Source organism: Dermacentor albipictus, chromosome 1 (genome assembly GCF_038994185.2).
Source record: "Dermacentor albipictus isolate Rhodes 1998 colony chromosome 1, USDA_Dalb.pri_finalv2, whole genome shotgun sequence".
Taxonomy (NCBI): Eukaryota; Metazoa; Arthropoda; class Arachnida; order Ixodida; family Ixodidae; genus Dermacentor; species Dermacentor albipictus.
This window is the reverse complement of record NC_091821.1, coordinates 235,825,568-235,842,756: the sequence shown is the minus strand read 5'-3', so window position 1 is coordinate 235,842,756 and position 17,189 is coordinate 235,825,568. Positions and strand designations below refer to the sequence as shown.

Below are 17,189 nucleotides of genomic sequence, written 5' to 3'. Positions count from 1 at the left end.
CTTTTCGTTTCAATGCAACAAACCTCGCCAAATGTGGTGCAGTGGTTGCTGAGAAAAATGAATCCTCCTTTTACGTGTACTTATATAGGAGCACCCGAGCTAAAGCTTCCTCTTAAGTACAATTCTGAGGTTACGGAACTGCATGTCACATGTCCGGGACTCCTTGTTTACGCTCCAAAAGGCACTCACCTTAAAATAAAGTCAAGAAAGCATACGTCATTTATGGCCATGTTATATTGCCACAAGAACGTAAAAACGAGATCAGAAGACGGTTCTTTCGGGTTTAAACTAATTTGAGCGTTCAGTTCAGACGTCGATATCTCTTTCGCCACTCGATGAGGTTCAGGCGTCTCAGAAGTTGACCGTCTGTACCACCAGCACCTCGTAGTCGCTGTAGCAGTGCTCCTCGCCGCCGTACGGGATAGAGAGGCAGCGGCGAGAAGGCTGCACCTTGCCGATGGTGAGCGTGCCCTCGTGGTAGGTGCGGCCGATGTAGAGCGGCTCGCCCGAAGCGCACACGCCGCCCTGGACGGCTCCCGTGGGAATCGCGCCGTCGGAAGCCGGCGCCCATGCGAACGGGGTGCCGTCCGAGATGAGAGCCTGCGACAGGACCGATAACCGTATCACACTGAAGCTTGCTTGATTATGTAGTGTGTGTGTGCGCGTGCGTCTGCTAGTTATCCTATATACAAAGCTAACTACCTTGTATAGAATAGGAACCTTCTAAAAGTTTCCATTGTTTTAATGCTGCTGGTAACTCTAAATCTGTTAACATATACTGTTGCTGTCCGACCGCTGCCCCTTGTACCAGTTCGGCCGGGCAGTGGCAGTAATTCGGTGGTAGCGCAGTGGCCAACTGAGAAGACGGCTCGGATGAGTTGTTTTTTGACTACGGAATTTATCTTTACCGCCATTTACTAACGGCAGAAGCATGTCTGAGTATAGCAAGTGCGCGGTCAAGCTGGCGGCTAAAACGCTGACTGAGCCAAAACGCGTCTCCTAAAACTTAGTTCAAAGGCGTGAGAGAACGTTATTGGACCACCGAGAATGCTTTTGCGGGCATTACAGATGCCGTTTTCTAAAGGAAGGGGGCAAAAAGGGTATATGGCTCGCTACAACGCATTCTTTCCCACTGCTGCGGTCCAAGCAAGAGTCGCTGTTCCTGCGCACCTGGTAGTCCCTGTGGCTGTGCTCGGCGCCATCGTAGGCCACGTAGCAGCAGCTGTGAGACGGCACCACCTTGCCCGGTATCACCTCGCCGTTGTGCACGGCGCGGCCGATGTAGATGGTCTCTCCGCTGTCTTCACCGCCGGGCACCGCGTTGTACGGGATGCGGTTCTCGAAGCACATGACCCACTCGCACACGGGCCGGTACGTGGGTGCTGCGAAACGGTGCTGTGTCCATCAACCCGAACGCATGCATACGCTACGCGGGCTTTGCGCTGTGCCATTCGCCTCCACATTTCCCGATTTTTCTGCGGTTGAGCGTACTGAGCGCAGTTGCGCCCGGAGGGTTTTATTAAAAATTGCAGTAGCTTGTAGCAGCCGCGACGTGGTGATGTGTGTAGCTGGAACTAGTTTTCCCAGATGGGCTTTGTATGCCGCGTGTGTTTCTTCTTTTTATTTAAAAAATACATTGTGCGATTTTACGCGCCAAAATCACGATCTTATTATAGCTATACCACGGCGGCTGTTCTATCTTTACTGTGACTTTTGGTCGAACAGTCAATTTCTTTGCTTACTGAAGAAAAAAGGAGCGATAATTGTTGCTGCCTTACGAACCACATGTCGCGATGTCTCACATTGTGAAAAAAGCGACGATATGCAAGAATTTCGGCTAACCGTCGACGTTCAGTATACCTGTTCTACGCATAGCACATTTCAAAGGGCGCATCGTCCTATAGGCTGTGCACGCACCCCGCACCCTGTCCTTGACACTCAATTGCACAATTAAGTTGTTTCTGGCAATCTTGATAAAGACGTGCGATTAGCAGGCGCTACAAAACGTTGAGTTAATGCAATCTTAGACTAGCCTCTCGGAAAACACGGGTCGTGTATATCGTGTCATTATGCTGACAGAACTGTATCGCGCTCTGTGCAACGTATTGAACGAAGCCGCCATGTACAAACGCTGATAAAGCAATGTGTGTGTGTGTGTGTGTGAGTGCGCGCGCGCGTGTTCGCGTGTATGTGCGTGCGCGTGCGTGCGTGCGTGTGTGTGTGAGAGAGAGAGAGAGAGAGAGAGAGAAAACGGAGCTGCTGCCGTTGTTCTAAAATTACATTAGCCCAAAATCTTTCACTGTACGACATTCTTGCTTTGGGACTATAGGTTCCATCAATTATGCCGCAAACTTATCGGCAACGCACATGGAAACTCATAATCTCTTCGAATATATTTACAGTTATCGCATCTCTTGTTCAGTACAATATACGGCGATGTTTATCATCGATCGTTGTGCAGAAACACGGTTGGTTTCGCCCTTTCTTATATAAAACCGGAACCAAAAGTGAGTCCTACCAGGCGCTGTTATTTGTTTCGCGTTGTTGGACGAGTTTGTGCAAGCGACTTAGCGCATATGACAATGCATGGTGCGTACGCGCGCAAAAGCAACACACCTTGTCACCAACACAGCACTACGGATTATATTTCGTCATTTCACATCGGTCTCATTATTTGCGTACCGCTAGCTTTTAATTCCATCCGTTCTAACGTGATGAATAACTTTTGCGGTTATGGTTCTAAACGGGCAAGTGGCGTTTTATTTCTGTTTACTGTAACTTTACATAAACTGTAAGAATACATGAAAAGAAAGTGAGAGCAGCCATCGGCGCACTGTTACGCGTGTGCGACATGTAAGGCCCGTTGTCATGCGTAGCTATTCTAGTGACAGCAGGGAGTAGACTCTACTCGCGGTACAAGAACTCGACTGGTGGATATCAGCGCTGACGTGCGGGCATACTCGATAACGCGAGCTGTCGCCTCACCGCACTTCGCTGTGCGTGCCGTAGCCGGATCTTTTTGTGCCACAGCGTGCGGCGACTGTGGCGGGCCAACCTTGGCAGCCGTATCGCTTCCTCAGTAAAGTGGGAAGTTGGGCTAGTTGGTGAGTAATCATCATACCCTGCTGGTGAAGCAGCGCACTGACACGGACACAGAGAAGACACACAGGATTTTCTTTGACGCCTGAGGGTGCGCAGGTACATAAATATGAAGTATGTGTTCTGAAATAACATAATTGCGAGTAGCAGCGAGTGTCGGCCTTTTCTTGTGTGCCTTCTCTGTGTCCGTGTCAGTGCGCTGCTTCACCAGCAAGGTATGATGAGTATCGCTTCCTCCTCCATCGGCAGGCTGCTGTCGCAAATGTTTCCTGCTCGTGACGTGTGTGCAAATTGAATGCGCAAGCTGAAGCGGACTGGGAAAGTCGAATTTCATGCTACCTCCGGAATGTGTTGGGAGTATGCGGAGCTCCGCCGCAATGGGTTGCTCACTGCAGAGTTGAGGGAGCGATTGAATGTTTTTTATTTCGGCATGGATTTCAATTAGACAAAATACAAAGCTATGCAATTCACAGCCATGTTTCACAGTGCGAGTGCCTGTTACAGTAGTTCAATATGACGTTCTGGTGCTGAGCATGAGGGCGCAGGTTCGATTTCCTATCACATGGCGATGGAGGAGGAATGCGAATGCCCTGCAGGTGTACACTTAAACTTAGGTGCACGTTAAGGAACCGCGCAAAACGCGAAGCCCCCCACTACGATGTCCCTCATAAGCCCATTGTTGCTCTGGGACGTTATACCGCATCAGTCGAATCTCGGTTAGCTTGTGCTTGGGTTGGAGTTACTGAATAAACAGGTTAAAGCTATAAAATATGGGTCGGCTTCAGAACTCTCCCGCGTTTTCAACTGAAGAGCCCGGCTGCCTAGAGAAAGTCCGAGCTTATCACATGCAGCGGTATCTCCCGCGAACAGATAATGTACGTACGAGCGGCTCCGGAATCAATGCGTGGGCAGGCTAGGCATGCCAGAAGGATGTCCTGAAATCGTGATAGACTCGAGAATCACTGGAGATATGTCCAGAATAGCCTGTACACGTTGCCACTCTTCCATGCGAGCGGCATTCTCCGAGTGTTGTTCGTTAAACGACACATAAAGTATAGATGCTTGTAAGTGGCACATCGGGATCGTGTGCGAGGCACGATTGATACCGCACAAGTTGTTGGTAGCGTAGCGCGCTCTGTGTTGCCGTGGAATTGCCAAAAACAATGTGAAAGCGACATTCGCTGTATAGGAGTGTAATGAGCGCACTTCGATTACCGCTAAATGCAAGCGGACCTCATAAATAGGTTGCTGAAGTTCGCTGCCTTGTTAATATTCCTGCACGGATAAAAAATATGCCTGAATTGTGCACCTCCCCCCCCCCCCCCATTCCCACTTTAATCGTCCATCAGGTCGTCTTCACTTTTCGCCATACCACTAACGTTTAATTTAACGTTTTAATTTCAGCTTCTAACATGCTGTGCGTGTGGTGTGTGTGTGTTTTATAACTACTACAGGTATAAGTGTATACTTACACTTGTGATAGCCAGCTCATAAGTATTCTTATCAGCTAGTTATTACTGCCGCCTCTAAGGCTTTTGTATGTCGACCGCGCGAAGAACACAGAAGAGATAATCACCAATCACCAAGACGACAAACTAGGTTTTAACCCTGAGTAGCGGAAAGCATACGAAGACTACGTGCTTTGAGAGTGCGACATATTTTACAATGACAAAGCAAAAGAAGATACGACAACGGTCGGCATGAATGAAGCATGTTCAAAATCATGGGCCCTATATATTATTCTATGTGTGGTTGCGAGCCAGGTAGCCCACCTCGCACGCGTCCTTTTATCAATTTGAGTGAATGTATGAAGAGAATGACGCTGGGGGGCCGTCATCGAGTGCATGACATCATCGACGGTGAGGCCAAGAAGCTACCGTTCAATAAATGTCTCTGGCGCCTTCAGCAGAGCGGCTGCTTTGGGACAAACGTGGAAAAGAGAACGGTAAGCTAATGCTTCCAAACGTCAGAACTGAGCCCATCGGACTGTTCCACGTGAGAAGGAGGAGTGCGAAATGTTAAGAACTTACCACCGAAAGCCTCCATTGCGTCCCGAGCGAAGTGAACTGTTAAGTGGCAGGAGTGCTTTGGCTGCCGCGATATGACGCCCATAAATAGAGGCGTTTAAGATAAGGCATACGGAGGAAGTACAGATAACTCTCAGTATGGGCGGTCAGCGGAGCAAGTGCAACGCTGTGGCAAGACTCCACGTGACGCTGACATCAGAACAGCGGGCGCACCTTGCTGTCGTGCCGTGCCTCCTTGCTGCTTTGCCTTCCCCTAAAAGGCGACCATGATGGTCGTCATTTTTTAGCGTTGAATGTACATACATGCTTCTTCTTTTTTCTTTTCAACAAGCTCACTATTTGTTTTATGCGAAGCATATTACTAGAGCTCAACCCAGCTCCTCAGGCGCGGCGGTGTCACCTTCAATACCACGTGACACCGTGACGTCACGACAGAGGAGAAACGGGGCTCCAACTCGCGCCGTCGCTCGCGGCGTCGCGGCTGTATATAAGCAGCTGCGCTTGCCTCTGCTAGATACTCACGAGGTGAGATGCCTCCGGGAGACAGAGCTGCTCGTTGGAATGAGAAGCGAAGGTTGCGGCGTGCTACAGAGACTGTTTCTAGGTGGCTTTGCTACGGCGCAGCGACTACGCGCCCCGCATCGGACGCGGTGAGCGTCGAGCAACACAGCGTTCGGCGCGACAACGAAATGTGCGCCTGAGCAAGCGCCGCACGCCTGAGCCGACGCCGACGACACCGGCTTTTCTGCGACACGAGCTCCTTAACGCTGTCGCGTTAAAATAAAGGCTAGTATGCTTCGCATCCTGGGCTTAACCTTAGCTAAGCCACAGCCAGTTTTTTTTTGTTTTATGATATACAAGTAGAAGCACGCGATAAAGGTACATCATGACGAGGGTATTTGTCAGGCTCAACCATGCGGCCAATGCATGTAGCCTCTTGTGCATACATCCTGGGAGCACTGGGAAACTTGAGTTTCGAAATTGTGCATCAGCAGGCCGTGGTACTCTATTGTAAGGGTTAACCGAGATATTTGGAAAGAGGTGGAGGAGAATATTGGAGGCTGCAGGCGGATCCAGCCTTGCAAGGCATGCCGGCAAGTGCTCCTCAACCCGAGCGCCTTCTTTCAAAAAAGTTCGTCAGTGTTCAGAAACGCAGCACGAAACGGGGGAACACGACGACGCGCACAACGAGGCGCAGTAACAGGACAGACGCCCACAGCCTGCTATCCATCCTGCGCGCAGGGCCGCCCACTTCCCGACACAATGCCCTGAAATGAGTTTGTCAAACGTTGCCAATCATTGGATAAGCCTACAGCACTTGAAAACTCCTCAAGAGAAGTCGGGACACCTCCTTTCTGAATGCCCGGAGCCCACGAGGAAATACCATGTTGTTCGCACCAGTATGGGCAGAGTGTAGACGCTGGAGTGCTTGAAAAAAAAAAAAGTCGCCCTCTGTGACAAGTCCGTAACAACCCCAACAAACAGTGCTCAACATCACCTAAAGTCAATGTACAAGTCACCCATAACGGTTAGTGTTCCGCCCACACGTACTCAGTGCTCACTCTCTCCCTTTCTCCTTTTTCTATTCCCCTTTCCCCCACCCCCAGTGTAGGGTAGCAAACCGGATACTCTTCTGATTGACCTCCCTGCCTTCCCTGTCCTTGCTTTCTCTCTCTCTCTCTTTCTCTCTCTCTCTCTCTCTCTCTCACCCATAACGGAGACGCGGCGAGGCCGATCTTGTGCAGCCACGCCGGCCCGGTATGCGCACTGACCCCGTGCGGAGGCGAAGCGACAGGGTTGCCTCTGGCCTGCGCATTCCCTTTGTCTGACGGGGCTGGTGAAGTGGCTACCACGAAGAGCGAAAATGGCTGCCCACGGCTTGTTTTAGAATGCGCTATAGGGATCTCTATAGGAGCCATTTTTTTTGTTGGCTGGAGTTCTAAAGCGTTTCGAGCAAGTCTACCAGTCGCCTCATTTCCCTGCAAGTGTATTGCGGTGGTAATCTACGTCACCGGCGCTGTGGATATATATTACTGGGGAAATAATTTTTGTTCACAGTTTTGGGAGGTCACGTGCAAACTAAGGACATGCGATTTCAGAGAAATGTTTTCGCCCTCTTATGGCGGCATACCTAACAACATTAAGAGACATTAAATAGTAGATACGGCTATATTTCAACGTTGTTATTTACGTTTTGAAGGATAAATTGAAAATGTAACTTTGTTTTGTTGCACTTTCAGGTGGATGCGAACTTACCTTTTCACATTCTATGCATTTTTTTCGCTTCGGAAGCTATTCTCTCTCGGAGAAAAAGTGCATTAAAAAAGACCAACTACATTTTGTAATACATAAAACGCACTGAAATAAAGGTCAGCATCTCGTATATGATTGCCCATTCGTTTCTTTACTCGCTTTTGACACAATGGATGAATAACTCAAGCGCGATAAGATAGGTTAATGAATGCAGCAGCAAGTTTGAAGGTTGGGTGAAGGCCATTAGAATACGTGACTTAACCTAAAAAAGGTGCAACATTATGAATCTTTGCAATTAACATGAACGAAACGAGTTCAACCTACTTAATTGCTTATTTATACTGGTGGGAGAAATACCCCCAGTGATCGAAGAAGGCAAAACACTTAAGCTAGCCTGTGTTGAAGAATCTGGCCGCAAGGCATGACTGAGAGAGCGGAAAAAATGTTCAAGAACAATTTGTCGCAGCTAAGTTACTCTGACTAGCAGGTATGCCATTAGAAAATAAGTGATTGCAGATATGTCTCTGGAAACAATGAAATGAAATATATACCAAAGAAGGCCAAGAAAATTTTATTGGCAAATAATGAAGGTTTTTGCAAATAATTGAAATACTTTCCGTCTGAAGTAATAAATAGCCTAAGAGATTTAGACCACAGCAAGGTCAGAAACTGCTCTAAATGGATTCCAGTGCAGTTATTAGACTCCTCTACACTTGTACCATGCTTGTACTGTGACAGGAAATGGAGGGTGCGCGCGTGTGTAATTAGGCAACACGTACTGTGTCACGTGACAGTGGCCCCTTTCAACCTTGATATGCTTCACCGCAATATATTGCGTATGCTTCACCGCTTAACACAGCTGTATTGCGCCGACGCTGACCTAAAGAAACCGGCCCTTATGCAATGGATATCAGAATTATGCCTCACATGCACTCCCCGACGCATGTCTCGAGCTGAAGAGAACTGAGTTAGGCCTACACTGCCTACACATAAATGGCCTGGATTTAAATCTGACTTGGTCTGGCTACTTAGCGCACAATGACAATTACGATGTGCTGTACAGCATGACGTATGCGTGTTTCGCAGTGGGGTTGGGGCAGTTTCTCCGGAGATTTATGGCCGTGCTTGTACAATCGGTAGGATTGGTCGAAATTCGAATCTCCAGTCGGGAGAGTTGGCAGGTATGCACGTAACTCAGTAAACTTAGCTAACTTAAGTATACCTAACTTAGACAACATTTTAACGCAAGAAGACAAGGAAGGACAAAAGGGCGACGTAGACACTACGATACGCTGCTTCCCTTTTGTCCTTGTTCGCTTGCGCTAAAGTATTATCGAAGTTCGTATACAAACATGGCCAACACATAGTAGTGTTATGTATACTGTGCGCTGTTTTACGTTTCCTTATTAAATAACATTTAAATCACTTTTAACCAACGCTCACAATCACCGAAAGGAAAATGAGCCTTACTTCATTCCAGAATGCTGGCGGCTCAAGCAAGAAAACGAGAGAGAAGTGGTAATGAATACTGTTGTTTGCCGTCGTTTGGAGCTAAATTATTTGTTTCATTCCACCTAATTAGATAATTAGTCTTCATTAATTAATCAACTTCTCAAATATTATAATTAGATTAAAAGTGTCGATGAGGAAATTGTAGAGCCACATGAACAACTCCTGATAAAGCGTTTTGTTGCTCGATACGTGCTACATAAAAGTGCGTTTATTTTTTTCTGAGCGCGAAAGAAGCCCGCATGCAAAGTGCCTCGAGAGGCCAGTCGCGCGGCAATATTGCGCGTATTCGCGGGCTTCTTTCACGCTAAAAAAATGTAGCACGTATTGAGCAACAGAAAGCCTTATCGGGAGTTTTTCATGTCGCTCTACAATTTTCTCATTCACACTTTTAGTATAATCTTAATATTTTAGAAGTTGATTAATTAATTAAGACTAATTATATAATTATGCGGAATAGAAAAAAACATGGAGTATCTCCAAGTGACGGCAAACAACATTACCTTTGTTCTGTCCAGGTAAGTGGCATTCGCATATTTTTTTAAACTCTGGCTAAAGTTATAGGGGGCACACCCTGTATACTGTGAGAAGGATCACCAGCACTCAAAAGAAGCATTGCGCGAACACTCGCATTGTGGAGCACACGACTGCTGAATACAGTACCAACACAGGAGCAACCTTATTTCACAAATATACGCAAGATTCGCACTCAAGACAATTACACGTGTATCAAGACTAGACAAATGAATATATAAATAAAATACTATCACATACATTTGATTGTCTTGCTTATCCAATAGCGTCAACAAACATTTTAGCCGCGCGGGTTATAATATGTGATGTGATTGAAAAATACGTTCAATTCTTGCAATCAAAATGTCTCCCAAACAGGCTAACTTGCGGTGACAGCCTGAATTGTTGTCCCCTTTTCAGAAGCGCTTCCCTCCTTACGCCGAAAAAAAAAAAGAAAGAGCGAAGAGACAAAGCGAAGGTTAACTCTCCAGGCTTCTTCAAACCTACAATTTCAAACATTGTCTAGAATAATCGAGGTCTTCATACATAACTGAAATCATGCCTCGTCGATTTTACACGGTTTCTGTTTAATTTCGGATGAAGCCAAACTCGACACTAATTTCTGAAATCAAGGTGCACTAATTGTTCAAATACTATAGCCCACAACTTCCAGCTTGCGACCGCTAAAGTTCGCTTCACTTTAGCTGCACACGGCTCAGGCGTTTCACGAACACATCGCACGCTGCGATGCAAGCAAGGCTTGCGTTCTACATAAGATACACCATTTGCAAAAATCTGTTATTCGTTCGAAACTCAAATGCGTAAGGCAAAGTAGAAAAAAAAAATCTTACACGTGCCATGCATTCAACGAGATTATTTCGTCACTTTGAGGACTAAAATAAAAAGCAAAACTCATTTACATGTTTTGCAAGGCGATCATCTCACATCGATCGATGCAAGGCGATCGTCTCACATCTTCTGGCATATTACCGGGCACCACATTATCCATAACACATCTCTGCCTTCATGTTATCGCTCCTTCTGGATAATAGACAGTTTGCCAAAAGACATGACCTGCGTTTTGAATAACCGTGGACCCGTGCAAGGTACGGCGTTTTGCCTCCATCCTTGAGTCATGTAGGTCAAATGTGCACTTCCTAAAGCGAATCATATTTCTTGACAACTAGAAGTGATTGTCTTTAAAGACTCTTCATTCTTTAACGCTGACAGATTTTCATGTCTTCAGAAGTGTAGGATGTGCAGAGTATAGTGTTGTTTGTGATTAACGCCGCAGACACCTATAGGTAGATATTGAAAGAACCGGTAGGAGAAATACGATATATGGGCCAAGTCTGGTTTATTCTAAACGACAAGTTTGCCGGTTTGGTAGTCTCGCTCCAACTCTCAACATTTAGCGTTCCAGGGCTATGTGCCCATTCCATTCATACTCCATTCCGGAACCTCGGGTTTTCATTCCTTTCCCATTCCATCTGATTCTGGAAGCAATTAAACTCTGGAGTGGCCACTCCAAAACTCTGTATAGGAGGGGTGTAACGGCTTTTCAGAAGTTGATCGTCTCGGAAACCAGCACTTCGTAGTCGGTGTAGCTGTGCTCGTCACCACCATACGGGATGTACAGGCAGTTGTGCGATGGGTGCACCTTGCCGATGGTCAGTGTGCCGTTGTGGTAGGCGCGGCCGATGTACAGCGGTTCTCCATTGGCGCAAGTACCCCCCTGGATGGCTCCGGTTGGCACGGAGCCGTCGGAATCTGGTACCCACGTCATCGGGGTGCCGGTGGAGACGAGTACCTGCAAGAAGACAAAAAATGACATGGAGCTCACTGACGAATGAGCTTGGGAATCGGGGATCTGTTCGCATGTCATTCTTCATATCTTTGACCTGCCCCTTCGTAGAGGTCTCGCTATCCTTCTTGCGAACCATATACTTGAGTGCGAGTGAATCTGTAAATACGGTACTTCAGTCAAACTTGTTCTGGGGTTAGCTGGTGCACAGATGCAATCACTGGAATTCACAGAACACAGTACTAATCACGAAGACAGGCGCACACAGAACAGCGCCCATCAGTGCATCAACTTCAGCGCCCGTCGATGTTTTACTCGGCAGCAATACTGGTCCCTATTATCTTTGAGTGTTTTTAACATCAAAAGCACTTTAACCGTTTAGCGGCCTCTGCGCCTGCGCTTTGGTTTCAACGGAGTTCGCATCTGCGCTGCACTGAGCGCCAGCTTTAATTTATACTAGCACATACTATTCATGCACTACATTTACAGAATGTTTCGAAGCTACTTGATCTGACGCCGAGTCCTGTTGTATAGGCGCCTGCAACATGCCTGCTGCTTCGAACGTGCAGGAAGACAAAGAACGTCGTTCCTTGGCAACAGAGTTCTTAACACACATTCCTGAGAGCAGTACGCTCATAAATGTGTTTGCGCCGTCTCCCGCCGCGACCGTATATAGTTGTCTGTTTGAGACGACTTACCCTAAGCACGCGCTGCCAGTTGGGCTGGCCATCATTTGAGTGCTTCTTGCTCCCCAATTGGCTTTGCCGGACCGCCTTTAGCAAATCACCCACCCAATCAGAAAACAGGCAGCCCAACAGTAGGCTGCCAACCGGACAACTCTCGCTGAAACGCAATTTGTCTCAACTCAGCGATTTTCTTTGTCAATGGCAGAGTGCAAAATGAATGCCCCAGGAAAAGAATCGTTTAGGGACAAAGCTCATGTTATCCGCAACAAAAAACTAAATCTTGTGGTCTGCGTGCCAAACCCACAGTCTGAATATGAGGCACACCGTAGTGCCGAGGGCTCCGGAATAATTTTTTTCGATTTGGGGCTAGTGAGGAAATGGTCTTACGTAAGAGAAGTTTTGTGAATATGGGCTCAGGAGAACTGGAATTGGCGAAAAAGTTTGCGCACCTGATATTCCTTGTAACTGTGCTCGACGCCGGCGTATGAGACGTAGCAGCAGCTGTGTGAAGGTAGGACCTTGCCCGGGATGACGTCATCGTCGTGCACCGCGCGTCCTACGAAGGCGGTTTCTCCGCCGTCTTCACCGCCAGGCACCGCGTTAGATGGTATGTGACAGCCGTAGCACGTTACCCACTGGCAGACGGGCTTGTGCAGGTATGCTGCGAGACAGTACGTGGAACGTATGTTAACTTGGGCTAGAGTAGCCGGATACTTAAAAGATATCTGCTTCTGGGTCACCGAAAGCACTGGGAGTCAGTAATGAGGTTCGAGCCAGGATCGGAGGAAGCAGTGCATGTGTGTGTGTGAGAATGAGAGAGAGGAAGCTCTTTAATGAAATTCAGAGAATTCCGCCGCCATGTATGTAGCTGCCTACATTATACTTTGCGTGAGAAAAGGGATAGAGAGAGAGAGAGACGACAGGAAAGGCAGGGGGTTAACCAGACGCATGTCCGGTTTGCTACCGTGCACTGGGGGGAGAGGTTATGGGGATGAAGAGAGAGAGAGAGGAGAGAGCACAGTTTCGCGCACAGTGGAAGGTTCGCACCAAGTCTACACACGGCTCCAAGATCTGTCGACTTGAGGTACCTCAAGAACGCTTTCGTGGCTTTCTGTGACATCGACGCGTACGGTCAGGGTCCAAGGATCTTATTTACGGAAAATGGTCTAGAGTCCAGCTCGTTCAGTGCTGTCCGGAGAACTTCGCGGTCGACGGTATATTGGGGTCAGATACATAGGATGTGTTCAATCGTTTCTGTGGTTCCGCAAGAGTCGCACATGGGCATATCCCCCATTCCAATGCGGAACGAGTAGGCCTTCGTAAATGCCACCCCGAGCCAGAGGCGGTACAGTACTGTCGCCTCAGAGCGGGAAATTCTTCATGGCACTTGTAGCTTTAAGGATGGATCCAGCCTATGAAGATGACACTTCGGGAGGTTGGGAGAAAAGGGATAGGGGACAGAAAGTTCCTTGGAGGCGGAGGGGGCGAAAATGAGAAAAAATGGAGCAAAATATATGATCGTACATATAGAGGTGAGACAAAGGGGATGATATTAATGTAAGGAGCGAGAACTTGTTGAGCTAATGTCTGGAAGGAGCGGGAAAATAAAATTCAAAGCAGGGAGTTGCTTAGAAGAAAACAATGGCGGAATAATTCAGTGCGACTCAGAGAACGTGGCTTAGCCACGTAAGAGAAACAAGCCCGGACCTGACACCCAGGGGGCCTGCGCTAGTGGTGGTTGTGATGCTGGCACTAATAAAATATCGCAACGAGGTATATTTCTTATTATTAATTTATAAATAAACGACAAATTCATATTTATTAAATATTTAATAAATACGAATCCTGCCAATGTTGCTCTTTTTGCGGTCTCCTCGGGTTTTTTTTTATTGTCGTAGAGCTGCCTGAAAATTTTTGTGTAACTGTTACGCACGCGGAATGCATAAATTTGTACGACGCTTAATTTCCTAATTGCATGAAAAGAAAGAAAGGACGTCCTGGGCCGGTATATATGTAACAATTATTTTTGATCGATTCTGTCGCTTCCTTATCACCCACCGCTGAACCCCGGCCGGTCCAGGTGGTAACGTATACGCGGAGCGCCGCTCGGGCCACTGGTAAAGCGCGAGGAAAGAATCGGTGTAGAATATTTACATTGCCCTGATGACGCAAAGCGCGCACGCCGCGACGCTGCACAGGTTACACATACTGTGCAATCAGAGAGGATGTTTACCGCGACGTTGTAATTCCAGCTTGGTAGGAAGCGGGAGCCGATGGGCGTATCCGCTGGCCGCCGGACGATGGGCTCTAAAGTGAGAGTTGCTGTACAGAGAATGTTTGCCCTTTTTCTTCCCTTCCTTTTTTTACAGCATTGTTGGATGCGATTTATCACGCCGTTATATTCCGCGGCAGAACTTGTATCATCGCGTTCCTTGCCCTTGTTTTGTGAGGCAAAATACTGTATTGTAGAACATCTTATTGATTGTGCACTAAAGATAAACAACGTGATATACTATCGAGGGCAAAAACGTATGAGCAGCATTATAGCTGCGGCAACCCTTAATTGTTCGCCAGCCTGTAGCTATAAGCAGTCTGGAAGCCAGAGCGTCACACCGCTTGTGCAATCACTGCGGTGCACTTCTCAGCTGCTTTTAGGATGTGAGGAACTTTTTCGCCTGTACTGCTGTCTGTGTCTGTCTGCAGGCGGCGTGCGTGTGAGTGCAGAAAGGTGGGTGTGATTTTGTGTTTCTCGCCAAATTTCAGTTGCTTACGGCGCACGAATAAAGTTAAAATTATTCCCTCATATTAACCTTTTAATTTTTATTGTTGCATATTATTGACGCGGAACTGTACGTAAAATGAAGGTTAATTTCTGCACAAAAGACTTCTCTTTTTTTGTTGATACTGGACTATTCTACTATGTAAAAGAGAAACGCAACATTATAAGAAGTTTTGGTTGTGTGCGCGGCAAGAAAAGAAGAATTAATTAAAACAAAGCTTCCCATGAGCGTGAATGTGCATTGTGCGTCCACAAGAAACGTGTTTGCTCGCTTGCATTGAATAGCTGCTCCCTCACCTTATTTACTGCGTTTGCATGGCATTTTCGTGTTTGGGAACAGCCGCATGAATGGCGCATCAATTACACAGCGCTTCTGTAGACGTTTGATGCATATATGACCAACCTAGGTCGGCAAACACGCCCACAATGTGTTCTGCCGATACACGAGACTGTTCGACTCAATGCAGACGCGGGCACCCATGTCAGCAGTTCGCAACGTTTCGATTGGTCACTATAAAACTTGTATATTGAACAACGCGATACGTGCGCGCCGGTCCTACCCACCCAACATTTCTTGGGTCTTTTCCGATTTCCATCAAGCTCGTGATGATAGCTTGAAAGGCCGCCCATCATTGTGCCCAGTTTCGGTGGTGCGACTTAATATGAGGCCACATTTTGTCGACTTTGTGAATGTTCATGCTGTCTTGTATTGTGACAAGCTGGTACACTTGCCTGCCATCGCTTTTATCGATGATCGAAAAGCGATGTTTTGCATCGTGGGCGTATATTTCTTGACCGTCATTTTCCGTGGCGCTACCAGGAATTTGGCTCGGCAGGGGTAAGGCGGTGCGTGGATGCAGGGGGTTTAGGCAGAGGTACTGTCCAGCTTTCTCATGGTTCCTATATATAGAGACGGGCATGGAGTTAAAGTAAAACTCTTGCTTGAGCTAGTTGGTTCATGCTTGAATGTGTAATGAGCAGGGCGCAAAGATCAGGACAGAAGAAGAGCACAAACGACAGGACCGGGCGCCACTCACAACTAAGTTTATTTCCGCAACAAGCCTGCCTTATGTAGGTCAACCAAACCGAAGCACACACGAAACATTAGAAGTAAACTGCAGGACACGTGTCGTGTACCAAATCCTTCTAAGCTGTGGTCGCACCTATATCGATGTTTCAACGAGCGTGCAATTGAACATTGTCGTAATCTGCGCAACAATGAAGGGAGCTTCCTTGTGTTGGCTATTTCACAAGCTGCTAGCAAGCGCTCCCTATACCTTGTACACGACGATCTGCGGCCGAGACGCGTCAAGTGGCGGTGGGATCATATGGCTGGACTTTGTTCGGAAGTGCGCATTCGATCGTGCGACGATGAGGCTGTGCGAAAAAAAAATTACGGGGTTTTACGTGGCAAAACCACTCTCTGATTATGAGGCACGCCGTAGTGGAGGACTCCGGAAATTTAGACCGCCTGGGGTTCTTTGACGTGCACCTAAATCTAAGTACACGGGTGTTTTCGCATTTCGCCCCCATCGAAATGCGGCCGCCGTGGCCGGGATTCGATCCAGCGACCTCGTGCTCAGCAGCCTAACACCATAGCCACTGAGCAACCGCGGCGTGCGAGTGTGAGCGCGAGAGTCCGTGTGCGCGTTCGACGGGCGCTATGTGCGAGCTCCTGTGCGACGAACTTGAGCCCCTGCGTTGCTCCCTGCGAGCATTCTTCCTTATTTTTGTTCACTTAATAAATCAAGTTGCATTCAATCAAACCACAGTGAGCTGTGGATTGCTACTATCGTCATCACTTGCATAGAGCATTGCAGAGACTGCACTAATTGCCGCCCTCAGTTCGAAAAAAAACCACTAAATTTTTGAAGTTTGGAAAAGACAGGTTCGAGCGGGAGATTGTGGAAGCCTATTTCATCAAAAAAAAAAGAGGGAAACATATAAATGCGTCAGCAGGCCGTCCATTGTGTTTAGTGACAAGAAGCTACATTTTTAGAAGGCTTCATTTAGGTCTCATGTTAGCGTGATTTCATTTAGGTTTTTCTGTCGATCTTCTTTATATTCAGTTCTTATTTTTGACGATTTTCTAGTACTCTCACAGGTCTTTTTTCGCCTTTTTTCCGTTTTGACGCAGACGCTGTTCTTTAGACCCTTTATCGTTCAACTGTTCTGTCCATTTCATTGTTTGTCACATGGTTCATTTTTCGCAAGGTCATACGTTTTATTAATTTTATCGGTGAGTGACTTTAGAGATTTTAGATTTGACGCAGACGCTGTTCCTTAGACGCCCTTTCTTCATGTTATTCCGTGTTATTCGTTGATCATTATTCTTATAGTCGTGCGGTTTTTATCACTGACATGGTCCTTAGGACTCTTGTGTCGAAAGCTGGGCCATAAACAAGATAAATTGAGCCCGACGAATAGACCTCAAACAATATTTACAAGTGCGCACGAGTTGGCACAACCATAGAGTCGTTGAAAGACACGGTAGTAGCACGTTTTAGGGCAATTATTAC

At 47.2% G+C, this 17,189-nt stretch overlaps 1 protein-coding gene across 1 annotated transcript in view; it reads right to left on the bottom strand.

Annotated features, from left to right (window-relative positions):
* Positions 1 to 252: 252 nt before the first annotated feature.
* Positions 253 to 17,189, bottom strand: part of LOC135901208 (uncharacterized) — a 44,656-nt gene continuing 27,719 nt past the window's right edge. Inside the window, exons 4-8 of the mRNA XM_070521820.1 lie at positions 15,467 to 15,570; positions 12,341 to 12,552; positions 10,966 to 11,211; positions 1,171 to 1,395; positions 253 to 600 (exon numbers count right to left, since the gene is read on the bottom strand). Coding sequence (XP_070377921.1) covers positions 352 to 600; positions 1,171 to 1,395; positions 10,966 to 11,211; positions 12,341 to 12,552; positions 15,467 to 15,570 — 1,036 coding nt within the window. The 3' untranslated portion in view covers positions 253 to 351. The remainder of the gene's footprint in view (positions 601 to 1,170; positions 1,396 to 10,965; positions 11,212 to 12,340; positions 12,553 to 15,466; positions 15,571 to 17,189) is intronic.